The 18080-nt window shown below is 36.6% G+C and overlaps 1 protein-coding gene and 1 pseudogene across 2 annotated transcripts; both read right to left on the reverse strand.

The window, feature by feature from the left end:
* Positions 1–3600: 3600 nt before the first annotated feature.
* On the reverse strand, positions 3601–4096 carry LOC103330883 (uncharacterized). Its single transcript, XM_089043679.1, has 2 exons — positions 3922–4096; positions 3601–3857 (listed from the first exon to the last, which is right to left on the reverse strand). Exons 1-2 carry the CDS (start codon positions 4094–4096, stop codon positions 3601–3603), a joined length of 432 nt encoding a protein of 143 aa, XP_088899805.1.
* A 6856-nt stretch (positions 4097–10952) lies between these two features.
* LOC103330880 (uncharacterized) lies at positions 10953–14485 on the reverse strand (annotated as a pseudogene). The gene is made up of 3 exons (XR_016123071.1): positions 13681–14485; positions 12311–13143; positions 10953–12036 (listed from the first exon to the last, which is right to left on the reverse strand). The product of XR_016123071.1 is annotated as an uncharacterized LOC103330880 (transcript).
* Between the last annotated feature and the right edge of the window lie 3595 nt (positions 14486–18080).

Raw genomic sequence — 18080 nt, forward strand, 5'->3', positions numbered from 1 at the left:
GCACCCAGCCATCTTCTCGAACCCGGCCGCCATTCTTCACGCCCGGAATCAATTCTCACACCCGACCCTCTTCTCGAATTTAGCCACCATTTTTCACATTCGGAGCTTGTGTTTTCAAAAGGCGCCAGGGTTGGGTGAATTTTCACAACCCCCAAACATTTGCTTAATAAAAATTGAGCATCTACATTTAGTATTCGTGCATTTATACGTATTTAGAGAAATTTCAACCATTTGATTAATCGAATATCTTTTGGCCAATTCTTTGGCCTTTTTTATTTATTATTATATTCCTTTTTTTTTTTCTTTTTTGAATTATAATGTTGTGAGTATGTGATTCTCTTTTGTGTGTCCCACTGGGCGTGCCAAATTATGTTTCCCTCTTTTCCGCCGCGTAGGCCGATTAAAGTAGTTTTTGGTCTTACTTTAATTGAGTGCGGGGCGTGCCACAACCAAACCAAGAATTAGGCTTGGATGGAATGTGAGTAGATGATGCGTCTGAAATCTGACTTTAATTAAATGATTGTTAGGCCGAGCAAGGAACTCCTCACAACCTAGTTTCTTTCACTACCTTGGTGTTTGAGCAACCAAATGATGTGAAGTGGGTGGAGATGAAGATTGAAGGTGAAATGTAATGAAACGAAGAACACATGCGTAAAATAAAGAATGTAAGGACGAGTGCGTAATGTAAATTGCATAAAATAAATAATTCAAAGACAAGTGCGTAATTTAAAGTGCATAAAATAAAGAATGTAAAGACGAGTGCGTAATGTGAATTGCAAAAATTAAATAATTGAAATGCGAGTGCTTAAAGTAAAGAGCGAAAAGTAAACTAGATTACAAAGAACAATAAAGATTAAGCGAAGACATGAATTGAAAGTACTGCAATTAAAATAGAATTGAAAAAACAAGAATAAGAATGTAAAGACATAATTGAAATCTACGGAAACTAGAGCGGAAAAAATAAGAATTAGTCTATGGCTACATTATGCTACTCCTATGATAGAAATTGAAGACAATGTAAAATAACAAGTTGTGTGTTGTGTCGGGCGTCCTTTCTCTCTTTCATCAGCTTGGTATTTATAGGGGCTTCAGTGCGTCTCAATTTAGTCGGTCGTCAATTGGCCTTCAAGTCAATCATAAGGCCATCCCCAATGAGGGCTCTATTTGGGGCTCAAGCACCATAAGGCTCCCATAAAAACAAACTCTCCTTAAAAAGGCATCCCCAATGGTGCAAATTTGGGACTTTAAAACTTGAAGCCCATCTGGAGTAGTAGCTAAATGTATGAGCTTGGTTGAAGCCCTTGAAACCGAGTAGGTCCTGCAAATTAAAAAAGCTGCAGCCCACTTTTTTGGTCTCTCACTTGCCTACGATTGTACAAGGGTATACTTGCCATTTATTTGTTTTGTTAACAACATGCTGACCTAGCATGCTAAGCCAAATTTTCAAAAGCTGTGTAAACAGCTATATTGTGAAGCCACTTTTTCAAAGCCAACGAATATAAACGGCTACATTATGTCCAACGGCTATAAACGGCCATATTGTTTTTCTTTTTCTTTTTCTTTTATTTTTTAAAATAAATAGATTTTCAACTCAATTCTTCCTATAAATATCCATCATATCTCCCATAATTTTTACACACCACAACATCTTTATCACTCTTGATCAATTTATCAATTTCTTTCACTCACTAGATTATTTAATTTTTTGTAATTTTTTTGTTAATATCTTTTCCACGAATAACCGAAAGTTCGAAGCAAAAAGGTGCAAATTACTCCATCGATGAAGATGTTGCTCTATGCCGAGCTTGATTAATCATTAGTGAAGATCCAATTATCGGAAATTGTCAATCAAGTGGCACGATGTGGAATCAGATAAGAGATCAATTCATACAATTTCATCCCAATGCCCAAGAAGTACGAACATCTCCCAAATGTGCAACAAATTCTCTGAGTGTCTTACTCAAGTAGCAAAGTTGAACAAGAGTGGCCAAAATGAAATTGACAATGTGAGTTTTTTAAATTTAAATTTTATTTTGCCAACTTAATATTTTGTCAACTAATTTAAATTCTTGCATATAATATGTGTAGATTATTGATGCAAAACGACTTTGTTTGGAGAGGACCAAGAAAGCATTCTTCCTTGACCACTGTTGGAATGTTGTTCAGCATGCTCATAAGCGGCAACCCTTTGAAGGGTTCCATTCCCCCCTCCTTTGTGAACGCTTCTCCAATGAGTGAATCTATTTATGTAGATGATGATTCATTGTATGAATTCGTTCGAGAAACTCAAGGGCCCTTATAAACCACAAACCCACGGCAAAAGCCTATGAGACAAAAAAAAGCTAAGGAGCTATAAAGAAAGGCTGTTATGGAAGAGTCATCTCAAGATGATAAAGAGCTCAAAGAAATTATAGGTCTTACAAAGATTGTATTATTGAGAACAAAGAGTTGAAGGCAATGTTTAAGGAAACTGCCACAATCCAAACTCCGAATAGAAGGCGATGGGTCCAACAAAAACAAGCTGATATTATCATGAAGAGTTCTTCCTGTTCGCTAAACTTTGAGGATGAAGTCTATGTTCCCAACCCCTAGAAGATGATAATTTCTAGAATAGTTTAATATTTTGTTTTATTTAAAGAATATTGTATCTAAATTCCGTGTACTTTGTTTTATTATTTAAATTCCATTGCATTTTATTATTTTAAAAATGTTTGTTTGTTTATTAATGAAATGATTGAATTCAAGAACACTTTATTATGCTAAACACACAACTCTAAATTGAAGGACATTAATAGATTCTAACACACAACATTAAATTTAAAAAGACAAGAATATATTTCCATATTGTCCAACAAGTGATCCAAGGTTGTAGTGGATAGTTGGATAATTTATTATGCGTTAATAGATTCATGTATATTGTGTGATCGTTCATGTACCAGAGCCTCCTCCACATGATATGGTGTGTCCTCAACAGGAGTTATGTTGTCTTGGTCACACTCATCTTCAATAATCATATTGTGAAGAATTATGCAAGTCTTTAGTACCTCCCAAATGTCTTCTTGGTACCATTGGCGGGCAGGCCTCGCGACAACTACAAAACGAGCTTGAAGAATTCCAAAAGCTCTCTCCACATCCTTACGATACTCCTTTTGCATCCTAGAGAATAATTGATGTTGTCGTCCTTGAGGATTCGAAAATGACTGGACAATTGTGTTCCACTTTGGATATATTCCATCTGCAAGATAGTAACCTTACTTGTACTGTTTCCCATTCAGATAATATCAGACCCACGGACACGTCCTTGAATGACATCATAAAAAATGGGTGACTTGTGTAGTACATTGAGGTTATTATATACTCTCGCATTCCGAAGTTAGCGTGCTAGATCTATGTGTCCTAAGAAGCAACTGCTTCAAGGATTATAGTTGGACGACCATGGTGGCTCGTGGATGCCCCATGGTGTGGCATTGGGTAGTTTTTTCACTCCCAATGCATGCAGTCAAGGCTTCCTAGCATGCCAGAAAACCCCCATTCCTTAGCTTTTTGGAGCAGTTTTTATAGGTCCGCCCTCATTGGTTTACGAAGATATTCAGCTCCGTATTAGTTGTTGACTACATGACAGAATCTCTTGCAAGCTTCAAAGGATGTGGTCTCTGCTATCTTCAAGTAAGCATCATTGAGGTCAGCTGTCGTACCATATGTAAGCATACGCATGACAGCTGTCATCTTCACTTGTGGTGAGAAACCAAGCTTTCCAGTGACATCAGGTTTTTGTTTGAAGTAATCATCGAAAAGGATAATTTGTTCCATTATTCGATTAAACAACTCACGCCTCATGCAAAATCTATTACGAAAATCTGAAGGGGGATACAACGGATAGTTAGAGAAGTAATTTTGAAAAAGGTTTTCATGGGCACTTACTCGATCTCTTGGAATAGTACGTTGTTGTGACGATGTACCCCCGTAGACAACCATCGAGGTCTTCTTCTTCTTCTTCACTGCTTTTTTCCTTTGGTAGCTTTCGAACATTTCCAAAAAAAATTATGTTGGCACCTGTCTCATCACTAGAAGAGCTATCATATCCATTGTTGGCCATTCTAGTGCGGTGGTAGAAGAATGAATATTGAGAATACAAGAGGTGGGAAGTGGTGTGTTATGAAAATAAGGTGGTTGTTCATTTGTAGAGGATGTGATGGTTTAAGATATAACAAATATACAGATGAGATTCATATGAGGTAATTCAATCCAATGGTTATTGTAAGATGTTATATGAAGAGATTATATTTTTTTATCTGAAGCCATAACGAATGGGACCCACATCCATCTACCACTATTATTATCTGACAAATGTAAATGACATAGGGATGGAAGGCCATAACGAAGGGGACCCATATCCAGATATCACCATGCTACCACAATTATTATATGACAATGTAGATGAGAGAGGGGTGGAAAGCCATAATGCAAGGGACCCATATCCAACTTTGGGAGGACCACCAAATTAATGTTGTGCATCTTGTTTTAATTTAACCCTGTTGTATTGTATCTATGAAATAAAATGTTGATTTCCAAATCTTGTCCAAATTTTGATTTTTTTTGGTTGAAATGTTCACCAAAAAAAAACAAAAAACAAAAAAAAACTAACATAACATGGACAAACATTAAAGTAAAATAGTTAACAAAAAAAAAACTACGTAAATCAAATTACATAATAATAAAAAATATAAAGCCCACCGTGAATATAGGGCCTCTCATTGTGGGAGAGATTCCTTTAGAGCCCCAAAGATTCCATTAGAGCTCTAAATGGGGCTCTATAAACCCTTTTTAGAGCCCTAACCATTGGGGATGGCCTAATTTCTCCAAAATGTCTTCAATCCCTTGTCTCATGCATGTGATTTAATGTGAATAATAATATTTGATTTGATTTTCCTTCCATCTTGAGCTCTCCTATAATAACTTCGGTTGACCATTAAGTTGGCATAATTCCTTCTATATTTGAATGGTAACCTATGAGAAAATCCTCCTACGGCTTATCTCTCTCCTTATTTAAGCATTGACTGATTTTATGTATTCGGCCACTTAGTCTTTCGATCGTATCCACACTTTCGGCCGTTTTTAGTCTTTCGACCGTATCTACACTTTCGGCTGCATATAGGCTCTCGACCACTTTTATGCTCTCAACCATATTGATGTGTTCGGCCAAATTGGTGTATTCCACCACATGTATATATTTTGCTACATTTATGATTTTGGGCTTCTATCCGACCTTTTTGGGCTTCTATCGCACCTTGTTGATTAGGCCCACTTGGTTGGGCTCAATGTTAATTTAATTTTCAGATCTTAGGCTTGACCCAGCCAAATTTCAACCAGGCCCAAACATTGCCCCCCCAGTTTTTATGAATTTTGCCGCAAGCTAAGTTTATGAAAACTTAAATTTAATTCTTTTTACAAACACATGGCCGGTTCAAGATTTTACTCTTATATCAGCCTCTAGATGATCTTGAACTTTAAACTATTATTCGTATTATTGCCAAAGCAATCCGGCTATGAAAGTTTAATGAACTATTTTCATGCAGCTACACTCTTCATTCTTTGATCACAAATATTGTCTTTTATGGCCGTTATTAATCGGCCCAATTTTATTACTAGATTTTTTTAGAACTAGAAAACCGTTGATTGGTCCTCTTGCCAAACATGCCGCGTCTCTTATTTGAACCATTCTCACTAGGAATGTAACCACACCATATTTTTATATATTTAACCCACTAAAGAAAATTAGCCATAATAATTGGCTATAATTATGGCAAGATATTTTATGGGTAGTTCCCCCCAATTAATATGATCAACCTCCTTTTGGTTCAAATAAGAAAGTAAACGCACCTTACTTTCTTTTTTTTTTTTCTTTTTTTTTAGTTGATGAACTTTTGATTTCCATCAATAAATTTCGGCCTTCATTTTTGGCTTTGGATAAGACTAAATTTCTTGTTTTTGAAGAAAGTAGTATCAGCCTTCATCCATATATTTTGCTTCTAAGCTTAGGCCGTAATCTCGACTTAACACTTTTGCATGTATTTTTTTCACAAAAATAATTTGCGGCTAACTAATAATAGTCTTTGGTTTGGCCGTTCTTGTATTGAGAAGAAATCTTTGACAACTGACACTATTTGGCCGCTTTTGTCTGTGAACTTTTTGTAGTGCCCAAATCACTAACAAGTTCTATATTTCTTTTTTTTTTCTTTTTTTTTATGGCCATAATACTAACATGACCTTTATTGGGAACGTTGTCGCAGCCTACTTATTTGGGTAGCGGCCTTTGAAAATAATATTTTTATAGAGACCAAGGGGGTGGCCACCTATGCTTAATTCCAAGCTGTGAGCCTTTCTTATTCTCGGCATGGATTTCGCGATTGTGCAAGCAGTAAATTGGTGTACAAGTCACCTTGGAACATGACCAAAACTGTTTTTTCCTTTTGTGCTGGTCGAATTTCCTTGCCCCATAAGTCCCGCTTGATTGGCTGGACTTGACCTTCTGTTAGGGTATGATAAATTTGACCATTTCTAATTGTGGTCTAATTACATCCGACTGGTCCCCTACAACCGTGTACACTGCTTCAGGTCGGGTTATGTTCAGACATTTCTCTTTTTGATCTTGTTGGTCATTAATTTGAAGGATGAACTCAAGTTGGGTCATATTTTGGTGTTCAACCTCGACCGCTTGTTGGATCGCATTCTCTTGGGTGGATTTTTCTTCCTCAACCAAAGTGAGCGTTTCAATAGGAAAGTTAATTTGAGTTTTCAACTCTAAGGCCGACTCGTCCACTTCTCTCTCATTCACATATTCCCGATTAACTTGATTTTCCTTTAGAAAAATTGGTGAAATGGATGGCCAGGACAGCAACCATACCAAGTTTTTTCTCTTCTTCAACCAATGTGGGTTTTCAAAAGGTAAATGGGTCGGAGTACTGAATTCCAAGGCCAATTCATCCACATCATTTTCCTTCATATATTGTCGGCCAACCTCATTTTCCTCCACATAGGTAGGTAGAATGAGTGACCGTACTGCAGTAACTTGATGGTTTTCCCACTGCTGTGGTTGAGATTTAAGATTGTGACTAAGAGTTTGCTTTTTGATAGCAAGTCGCGAGGCGATCTCATGAAAACCTTGAATCAAAATTTCGTTAGAAGCATAAAACTCATCCGCCATCTCCATAAATACATCTTTCACTTTAGATGTTACCTTTATGAAATTTTGATGTTCTTTGTCCATGCGGTCAACATATGGCCTCTCACAATGTTAATATTATTTTGGTCGTTATAGCCAAACATATGATTCGCTTGGTGGAAGCCATAACTAGGCTAATTATAAATATTGGCCGAATTATTTTGGCTATATGGGTAAGTACATTGTCCTCTGGCCACTTGATTGTACTGACCATTATAGCCATGTTGGCCATTTGAATAATTTTGATACATCATGTTATTTTGGTCATGATTGTTGTTTCTGCCATGTTGGCCATTGAATTGGCCACTAGAGCCATATTGATATATAGAATCGTAATGGATGCTATAGCCACCTTAATGTGTACAATTATATTGGCCATTTTGGTTGCCGTTACTAAATTGGCCGGTAGATTGGCTACTCAAGCCATAAGAATTATAGTCGTTATAGCTCATCAGCTAGTAGGAATATTTCCATTGATTTTGATCACTCATATAGTGTGTCCCACTGGGCATGCCAAATTATGTTTCCCTCTTTTTGGCCAGGTAGGCCGATTGAAGGAGTTTTTGGTCATTCTTTAATTGAGCACGGGGTGTGCCACCACTTATCTTACTTTAATCAAACGATTGTTCTGGCCGAAATATGGAACCTCCTCATGGCCTAGGTTCTTTCACTACCTCGGAGTCAAGGCTTTATGTGAGCAACCAAATGATGTGGAGTGGATGGAAATGAAGATTGAAGGTGAAATGTAATGAAATGAAGAACACGTGCATAAAGTAAAAGGTGCTTGAATTTAAATATAATGGAAAGATAATGTGGATAAAGTGCGTATAAATAATTTAAAGTGCGGTGCGTAAAGTCGAGTCAGACAAGTTAATTTAAAGTGTGAAATAAAGAATGTAAAGACGAGTCATGTGAATTGCAGATTGGAAATGCCTTAAAGTAAAGTGCAAATAAACTATATCAAAGTACAGTAAAGATTAAGCGAAGACATTCTGCAATTAAAATAGTCTGTAAAGACATAATTGAAATCCGAAAACTTGTCTCTATGGCTATATGCTGGATTTGTATGTTGTAATATAAGCTAATATTCGGTGCATCTTTTGGTCGGTCGTCAATTTTCCATTCTTGAGTCTTTGTGATTTTATGTGAATAATAATATTTGATTTGATTTTCCCATCAATACACTTCAGTTGACCATCAAGCTAGCATAATTCCTTCTATGTTTGAATTGTAACCTATGAGAAAATCCTTCCTACAGGCTTATCTTTTTTTTCCTTTTTTAAGCATTGGCTGATTTTATGTATTCGACTTCTTTTAGTCTTTCGACCGTATCTACACTTTTGGCTGCTTTTATTCTTTCAACCATATCTACACTTTCGACCACATATAGGCTCTCGACCACTTTTATGCTCTTGGCCATATTGATGTGTTCAGCCAGATTGGTCTATTCCGCCACATGTAGATATCCTGCTACATTTATGATTATGGGCTTCTATCCAACCTTATTTATTAGGTCCACTAGTTGGCTCAATGTTAATTTAATTTTCGGATCTCGAGCTTGACCCGGTCAAATTTCAACCAGGCCCAAACAATTTGTATCTAAGGCTCACTCTATACCCTTAAATTTATTGCAAGTTGAATGTGCAGAGACTAAAACTAGAAAATATATAATATAAATTAGAAGAGGGTTGAAGTTGAATCAATAAGGAGAAATGACGGGCATGAGGACTACGTGTCTGCAAGTCCAGGGCATTGATTAACACTAAAATAAAAATAAATTTGATCTCATTAAAGATGGGCAAGGGGAAAATGATAGGGTACAAAATAGTGAGTTTTTAATATAATATAATTTTGATGATGTGGACTAATTAAACTTCATTAGATTAACCAAATGATTGAGATTGCTCTAAATGCGTATATAAATGTACATATGCTAAATGTAGAGGCTTCGAGATCTCATAATAAGGACCAATATTTATCGAAAGGCTAAGACTAGTCCATAACCATCAGCCAAAAAATTCATCACTATAGATGTAGTTGAGAGTGCTGCATCTATTATTTAATCTCTTGTGTTAGTATGAAAATTGTATTGTCATTTTCCTAGACTCTAGCATAAGTTGAAAATTAGTATGTGTGAAGAATTGTTACCGGACGTTTTGGCACAACTCATTCAACCTCATACTTCCGAGGCATGACTTGACTGATATGAGAAACTTGACTTCAGGTAAATCATGACATAATCATGCATTCAAAAAGGATTTATAGTTGAAGTTGTTTTTAATGCCATTGTGATTTAAGTTAAAATATTAGCGTTTCCTACAGTGACGTGCCATGCTTATCTCCTAATTAACTTGTTTTAAGAGATAATTGTTTATTTATAAAAGTGGTTGTTTGGTGTCATCACTAAAGGTCCTTATTGAATCAGAATTTGTACATTTATAATTGGATAGTTTTTTTTACTGCTATTTTGGCGTCTCAATGAAGAGACCTTTTTGCATCAAGGTTTGGTAGTCTTATTTGAATAGAAGTAATTGGACTCTTGGGTTTCTCTCTTTTGAGAGAAAATCCGGTCTTGAATAAAACCAAGGTGTTTTCTTTTCAAAGGGCAAGCTTTTGACATATTGTTTTTGGAGCATATAGAATTCTTAAGAAAAAGCTGTTGTGCATATCTTTGAGATAAGTCATCAAGTGTTCCTTGTTTACTTGGTGATTTATCCATATACTTTCATCATTCATATTGTATTCATATGCATGTCGGTGACTCATACGGTTGAGGGCACCAAGACCGTGGTGGTGGCGATTTTCCTCCAGTGAGTTTGAAGCAATCATGACTAGTGTTGCGTTTAACATAAGGAGTGTCGAAGATCATCCTGTGATAGAAGTTGAGTTACGAAGAAGTCAGGTAAACATTATCTAGAATGTGTCTAGGATAAGTGTGTGAGTACTTTCTTGTAATCATCGTTCTATAGTGGATTTATGTTGGACTGAGGAGTCCCATAGATTTTCCCCAGATATGGAGTTTTACCACGTAAAATAATTATCTACGTGTTCCTTTATTTTATGTTCAGCACATGTTTCAAGATTGATAAACCATATCAATCATGCTTACCGAAGTTTATTTTGTGTTTGTTGACTTACAATCTTAAATTGGCATATTCATCCATCCTCCAGACATTTTTAGTCATCCTACAGATAAGTTGGGGAAAAATTCTATAGTCTGACCGTTAGATTGAAGAATTACTTGATATGTTGGTGTATCCTACTCATGTTGACATCTAAATGCACTTCTCCCTGAACGTATTCGCATATATAAATGGTTGACAGTGAGAACTGCTGCACATCTACATGCACGATTTACTCGAAAATTATTCGACTTTTCCTCTAATTTGGGTGATTCAAGAATTTATAGCAGATATCGTTACTACAAATTAACTCTAGTATATGAATCTTTTGAACGATGATGATTCTCAACAATCTATGTCGTGTGATGCAAGGGAAAACCAAAATTTAACCTATTCTAGTAACTAAGCAACCAAGGAAAATAGAAAATAAATTTATCCAACATTTCTGGTGATGATTTTGGAAATATTTCTATCATATTCTCTTACTGTTAAGAGAAGTTTTTGGAAAACTAAGAGCAGCCACTAGTGCTTCAGGGGTTATATATTTAGGCAATCAATATTCCATTGAGTTGTATTCTAACAAAAACTATAATCAAGTGCAGGCCTCATTAACTGGGAAGCTCTTATATTTTATTTATTTATTGTCTGGTCAATCTCCAAAGATTCTCAATGTCAATTAATAATATGAAATGGGTACGTACATCAATATCTGATTGTAAAGAAACTTATAGCCAAGGAGTAAGGTGACAGATTGAGCGACCCTAATACAACCTCTAGGAATATAGTCACAAGAAAAGAAAAGAAACTGAGACAGTAGCCATATGCCTTCCATCATTAGCTACGTATGCATCATCCTCAAATTTCAGATGTGGGCTCTACTATAATCGAACAGAACCCCGAATCCAGTTCAAGCTTCAACTCACATGAAATTGCCAGAATCTCTTTCTGGAAATGCCGCCCAAAGTGTCATCATCACCATCACTTTGTCTTTGTCATTCCCAACAGTAGCACCTCAAATCTGGTTTTGAAGAACAATCTGCATTGAGTTTTGGTCGAGCCACATGAGGACATTTCAAACGAGCATGTTTGGGTCTTTGAGGCATCACCAAAAGTGCATTCACTCCTCGTATTCATCAAGCAAAGATAATGATATGTTAAAAGACGATGACAACTCAGGGATCTCAATCCCATGCATCCCAAGATTGTGACTGTACCAGATAGCCCATGAAGCTGACCTCTTTCCAAGTACCCATCATTGTGCTCAGCAGAGAGAGCTTCAAAATGAAAGACAATTTCAGCCAAATGCACATAGAAACCATGGTGGCTCCACAAAAATTCTGCAATGAATAAGTTGACATCACATAGCAATATGTTGAGCATGATAATAGACCATATGCGCTTCCTTAGCTTGGGTATGGTTTGAAATAAAGAACCGGATGCATCCCTACTGTCCCTCATGACCTTCATATCTTGAACAACCCTATCTTCATTCCACATTGAGTGAATAATGCCAAACCAACTGGGAAGCTCCTAGTGCTGGAATTTTTGCATAAACTATATCATAAGATTCAAGAATTTATGCTGCATCTGACAAAAATCCTCAACTTCTTACATAGCGACCTGCCATGAAGGAGAAAGCCGTAGGTTGACACAGCATAACTTGCACCAGAGCTAATAAACATTGTCTGAAGCCTGATAAAGAAGTTGAGAAGAATATTTTGGTTAAAGTTCATAGGGGAAACTAACAAATGTACATGCTCTGAGAATACTTATCTGTGTCAGTTTTATTATTAAAAATCTAGGAATACAGATATTAAAATGAAATGTCAAATCAAAGACAGTCGTCGTTTCAGATCATTTTAAGCATGAACTCTATCTCTTTGCGTATGAACAGGTGCTATCAAATTAATTGTAACTAAATCTATAAAACATGGGGCAAATACAATCAATTATGCCGAGACTGTACCTCATATATAATCGGCAAGTTTAATTAATTTTTGCTTCAGACATCGGATTTGCAACCACTAAACTTGAACTTCACAACAATTTTTTGTCTGGACAGCATACTGAGCTTGGCTTCTTCACTATCATCTCTTTCAAGCTTTTCACTCGAGAAATCCTTGGTTAGATCAGAATTGCAATCATGCCTAACATCGATCATATTCTCAATTCCTTCACCGCCCTGCTCAAGAGGTGCGCTTGAAACACAGCACAATCTTTTAATTCTAAGGAGATCCTCTGATGTACAAGGCTTGGCTACAGATAAAATACTCGCCATCGACCACTTCTTATGCTTACCCTTGTGTTGTTTTTTCATATGCCTCGGCTTCGTAGAAGAAGTCAATGTTTTATTACACTGAATAACATTAAGGTGTGAACTTGGTATTGTAGTCGAAGGTGTTGAAGGTTGATCTGTTGAAACCATAATATTGGAAGCAGGGTAGGACTGAAGCCAGTCTTGTTTTCTTCATGCTTATGACTGCTATTTGAAGGAGATAAATGGCAATGTTGGATTGAAAGTGCCGATACTGCTTCCTCAGAGTCAGTATAATTTACACTCATCTTCAATCTCCTGCTCAATGGTATCTGGTTCTTTGTCTTCGGAGTAATCAACATTCTCATCATCTTGTTGAGTACAATTCAAACCTACAGCTCCTCTGAGTGATTGGATGGCTGAATTATGGGATTCAAGGGGGCAACACATCACTAATACCGTAATTGAGACAAATTTGCAAGTATTTTTCTGGAAATGGCCAGTTAGAAAGGACATCTTTCTGACGACAAGCAAGAACATACTGTCTGCAAATAGAAATAGTTATAAATGAGAGGCTAGTTGATTTTTGGAGCAAAAAACTTTAAGTTGAATGTAGTGCAACTCAATCTTCAACATAAAATGAACGTGCATGATACTATTGCACAAAAGGTAAACAAAGGAAAAATTGAATACAGGAAATCAGATATATACGAATGGAAATAAACATGAAACTCACTCACAGTACTGATAAATAAAAGAGCAAGGCCTCATAAATTAGGGAGAACCGAAATTTGTTCATAACCTGGAATTTTAGTTTACTCCAAACTTGTTCTTCTGAAAACCCCCAAAACAGAAAGAACAAAAACTGCACGGTTCTATTGAAGAAACAGTATTCTGTATTTCAAATTAATGGAACAAAATTGAAAACAAAATACAGAAACATGCATTTCCACTCCACAAAAAAAAAATACAAATCAAATATAGGTTATGAAATAGAATCTGAAAAACTAGATGAAGATATATAAAAAAGACATGAAAAAACACTCTCTCTCAAATATATTATATATGCGAAGATCAATCACCTTATAGAGAAGGGTCTTTTATCTGGTTCCTCAAGATCGTTATTTGAAGTTGTTTGCTGATGCATAGATTGGGAAACCCCAGCTGGGTTTCTCTGCTGAGGCAGCATAGGGTAGACCGCAGAAATTAATCAATGGCTAAAAATGAAAAGGAAGACAAACCCAGTTGAAATTATGGGCACTGCATCAATATGGAACAAGAATGAAGAACAAAATTATGGGCAATCAATGGAAACCAAAAGCCCTTCACCCAGAGAAACGAGGGTTGGAGAACAGAAAGAAAGCCCGAGTTTCAGCTGGTGGGTTGACCAAAGGTTGAAAAGAACACAAGAATATCAGAAAATGAAAATGAAATTCCAACAGTCTGCAAGTTCTCAAAAGAATGAAATAAGAAAGAGAAAGCGTTGCGAATTACAGAGGAAAAGGGAAGTGTGTTCAAGCTTAGAAGGGTTTGGGATGAAAAGGTTGTGTAGCTTAAAAAGAACGCAAGGAAGAAAAAAAAAAAAAAAAAAGAAGATATGTTTGTTTTTCAAAATCTGAAGAATTTTATAGATGTGAAGAGAAACTTGAATGAGCTGTAGATTGTTTCTCGTGACTTTGAGAGAGAGAGAGAGAGAGAGAGAGAGAGAGAAGAAAGAAGAAGAAGAAGAAGGAAATCGAAGAGGTACCTCTAGTTATTTTCCTTTCTATTTTTGTTTGGAGATTTGTTGTTTTCTTTCTTTCTCCTTCAAAAAAATAAAATAAAATAAAAGAAAACAGAGAAAATCTGATACTTGGGTGCGAGGCTGAAGGGCATGTAGTTTTTAGGTTATGGAGTTTGGGTGTTCTGTTTTGGAAGGCAGAATACATTTAAGCTTTGACCAAATTTAACAGTCAACTAAATTTGAGAAATCAAAAAATGGGTGGCCTAACTGTCCTGCGTTTAATGACCAAAATGAAAAAAAACAAAAACAAACTGTCCTGACTTCACCTTGAGCTTTTCTCTCTCACGGAGGACATATCAAACTCCTTTTATGGCTTGAGAAGCAGAGCCTTCATTTCTTCTGCAAGAAAATTATCTCCTGTACATGATTATGGAAGTCCTTTTTCAGACTTGTCTTCCTGTTTTCCTGTGTTTAATTTGCTGTTGTGTTTCTGGCGGCAGGTGGTTGTTTCCTCTGTCTCTTTGTAATATCTCTCTAGCCTGTTGCTTGCTTGCTCATCAGGCTTTGGCATTTGTTTTTAGATTTTATGTTTCTTTAGTTGAATCAGTAAGTTTCCCTTCATCCGTGAAAAGATGGCTCGAACACAGCGTTTGATCTTCTCTCTGCTGAAGCGACGATTACAGTTTATCTCTAAACTTCTTCTGACATATATGGTTCCTCCTTTGCACATATTGCGCAGTATCTGTGTCTGCATTTGGTAACTGATGATCTTATTTGATCCTAGACTCAATTAACAGATATATATACATACGGTGAAGAAGCTGGAAGAAGGCCATTTCAATACTATTGATACCCAACACATCAGGAAACAGTTACAGATATGAGAAAAATTCTAGTGTGAAAAACATAGAAAAAGTTATACAAGCCGATTGCAAGACTTATTCTGCCTTTTTCCAGTGGACATGGGAGGGCTTGATGGCTTTATTAGAGAAAGCTCGCGGTAGAGAACTCAAAAAACTGAGAATAATAATTGTTGTTAACCCCCAGGAGGGCTTGAAGGCTTTGGTTGCCTTTCTTTTGATATAGTGAAGCTGGAAGGAGAAGGCGATCGATCGATCTCAATACTATTGGTAATTCTCAACAGATCTGTCATATGATGCAATAGGACACCAAATTTTACATCTAGTTAGCAGGCATAAAGTCTGTCAATTTTTCTGATTATCTCTACTACTTGTAAAGCAGCTTAGAAACCAAACTTCAATTATTTTTGGTCAATTGATTTTGCTTGTAATAGTACCCTGCCGTAGGAAAAAGAAGGAAACAAAACCAAAAAACGGTTCAAGGTACAAATGTTTAGGAGCAGAAAATTCCTTAGGTATAGGTGATTGAGTTGAACTTCTGTCGCTGGACTTTCTAGGCTGAATGTAGATAGGAGGCTGATAAGAAGTTGGGGTGTAGGACAATATAGGAGCCATTATATATTATTTGAGCTGAATGTAAATGTTCTTTTTCCGGAATTTTTGTACAGAAGATTTCGCTTGTTTCGGGTGAGAAGAATTGATAGTTAAGGGTAAAAACTATTATGTCAGTATATTTTTTATGTAATAAACTGAGTGAATATTTGAACTGAAGCAATATTACATGCAGCCATCGGACTCTTATCTGTCCGATGATGAAGAAGTTCTCTGAACAGCTTCAAACTAGATGAGAAAGAGAAAGTGGTACACACCTATTGAGGCAGCTGGACAAGTTTGTTCAATGGCTTCCTTTGAGAAATATATTACAATGAATTACAACTGATTCTATGGAAGGACAAATAAAACCCATTAAAGCCAGATAATTAATAGTACTGAAGCTAGTAAAGATGACTCCATGCAGTGCCATGCCAATTGAATAGTCTTAAAAAGAAAATCATAGAATTCCAGAGCTTTCGCCTTGGACTGAGGAGCAGAGTTTTAGCTTGTGCTGGAAAATTAGCTCCCTTTTGCAAATCAATAGCCTGTTGCTAATTGCTTGCTGAGGCTTAATTTTACTTTGTTTTGTCTGCAAGATGTCTATCTCCGCACTGAAAAAAGCAAGCTGATCAAGTTTTAAACTTCAAGTTCTGAGGTGGTTCCACCTTCGCAAATTTTGCGGAAAACACAACATGGTAAAATCTGTTGGAAGGATGCATTTTGGTGAAATCTTAGATCCTAGACTCAAATATTACATATATACCTGCAATGCATTTGGTGAAGCTGGAAAGAGAAGGCTCTCAATATTCCAACACATCACGGTATAAGAAACTTACTCTTGATGAGAAAAAGATATAAAAAGATTTTAAAAATTCCTTTACTACAATCACTTTGAATCCAACATATATATACTCAAATTAAAGTTAAGCATGAGCTGAAGGCGAAGAATAATCGGAGAAGAAAAAGATTGACGAAGGTGAATTGCATACCACTGTTGTCATTGAGCTTCTTCCCAACAAGCCATGGCAATGATAATCATTTACACCCTAGCTAATGGTTTTGCATGAACCAAAGTGAGAGAGAGAGAGAGAGAGAGAGAGAGAGAGAGAGAGAGAGAGAGATGTGGGTGATGCTGCCGCAGTGGGGCTCTATAATTGTTGTTAATTCTCTTCTTCTTAGTTTATGCTAATCATTTTCATTGCTGCGGTGGATCCATTGAAGTCCTGCTTTGATTATGATGGCAGAAGAGTTTCTGCAGATCTCTGCAAAATAATATAGCAAGCTACGTCTATGGATGACCCAGCACATTTCATTTACTTAAGTACAGTTAGCGCAGGAGGTTTGAACTACATCACAGTTCATTCATAGCCTGTTGCTTGCTTGCTCAAGCTTTGACATTTGTTTTTGTTAGCGAGATCTTAGCTTAATTAGGAGATTTACTTCCTAGTTTATTAGGACTATATTTCTTTCCTTTTGTACATATATTGTGTAATTAAGATTTTATCTTATTTCCTAGTTTGACCATACTAGGGTTACATTCTTGTATTATAAATACATACTTTTGGAGAATGAAATAAAACCTGAAAAATATTCTACCCATATTATTTGACTTGGCATCAGAGCCAACTTTTTTGGTAACCTGTGTGTTGTGCCCACCCCTATTCTAGTCCTATATTTTTTTCTCTACCTATGCCGTGTGTGCCCTCCTGGGTTTGTGTGTTGTGTTGTAGTGTTCGTGCCTCTATTGTGTTCGTGTTATTCATGTCTTCGTGCATCTGTCGTATTTGTGCCTTTGCTGTCTTTCGTTGTGTACTCTGCCTTGGTCGTGCCTCTACTGTGTTCATGGCTGTCTTCGTGCATCTGCCTTATTTGTGCCTCTACTGTGTTTCCGTTGTATACTTTGCGTAATCTGTTGAGTTTTTGCTGCAATCAATGGGTGATAACTCCATTGTTGCTGCTGCTTCTGCAAATTTGTGTATTTCTGACTCTATTCCAAGTACGGGCTCCAATACTTGGATAATTGACACTGGTGCTTCTGATCATATGACTTATGATGCTAAATTTTTTGATGAGTTATCTAGTAACACCCGTGACCTAATGGCTTGCCCTCTCCAGTTATTGGTGAGAGCGTTATCTCTCTCATTCCTACTATGTCCTTGTCTTGTGTCTTATTAGTTCTCAATATCCATTGCAACTTGTTATCTGTTGGTCGATTACTTGATACACTTAATGCTTCTGCAACTTTCTATCCCACACAATGCTCTTTTCAAGATCTCAAGACTCACGAGATAATTGGGCATGGTAA

This window comes from Prunus mume, unplaced genomic scaffold (genome assembly GCF_029339155.1).
Source record: "Prunus mume cultivar Tortuosa unplaced genomic scaffold, ASM2933915v1 scaffold13, whole genome shotgun sequence".
Lineage (NCBI taxonomy): Eukaryota > Viridiplantae > Streptophyta > Magnoliopsida > Rosales > Rosaceae > Prunus > Prunus mume.

Coding starts and splice junctions, on each gene's coding strand:
- LOC103330883 (XM_089043679.1), bottom strand. CDS start 4,096: ATGGCCAACAATGGATATGATAGCTCTTCTAGTGATGAGACAGGTGCC. Junction 3,858..3,921: donor GTACTATTCCAAGAGATCGA/GTAAGTGCCCAT, acceptor ATCCCCCTTCAG/ATTTTCGTAATAGATTTTGC.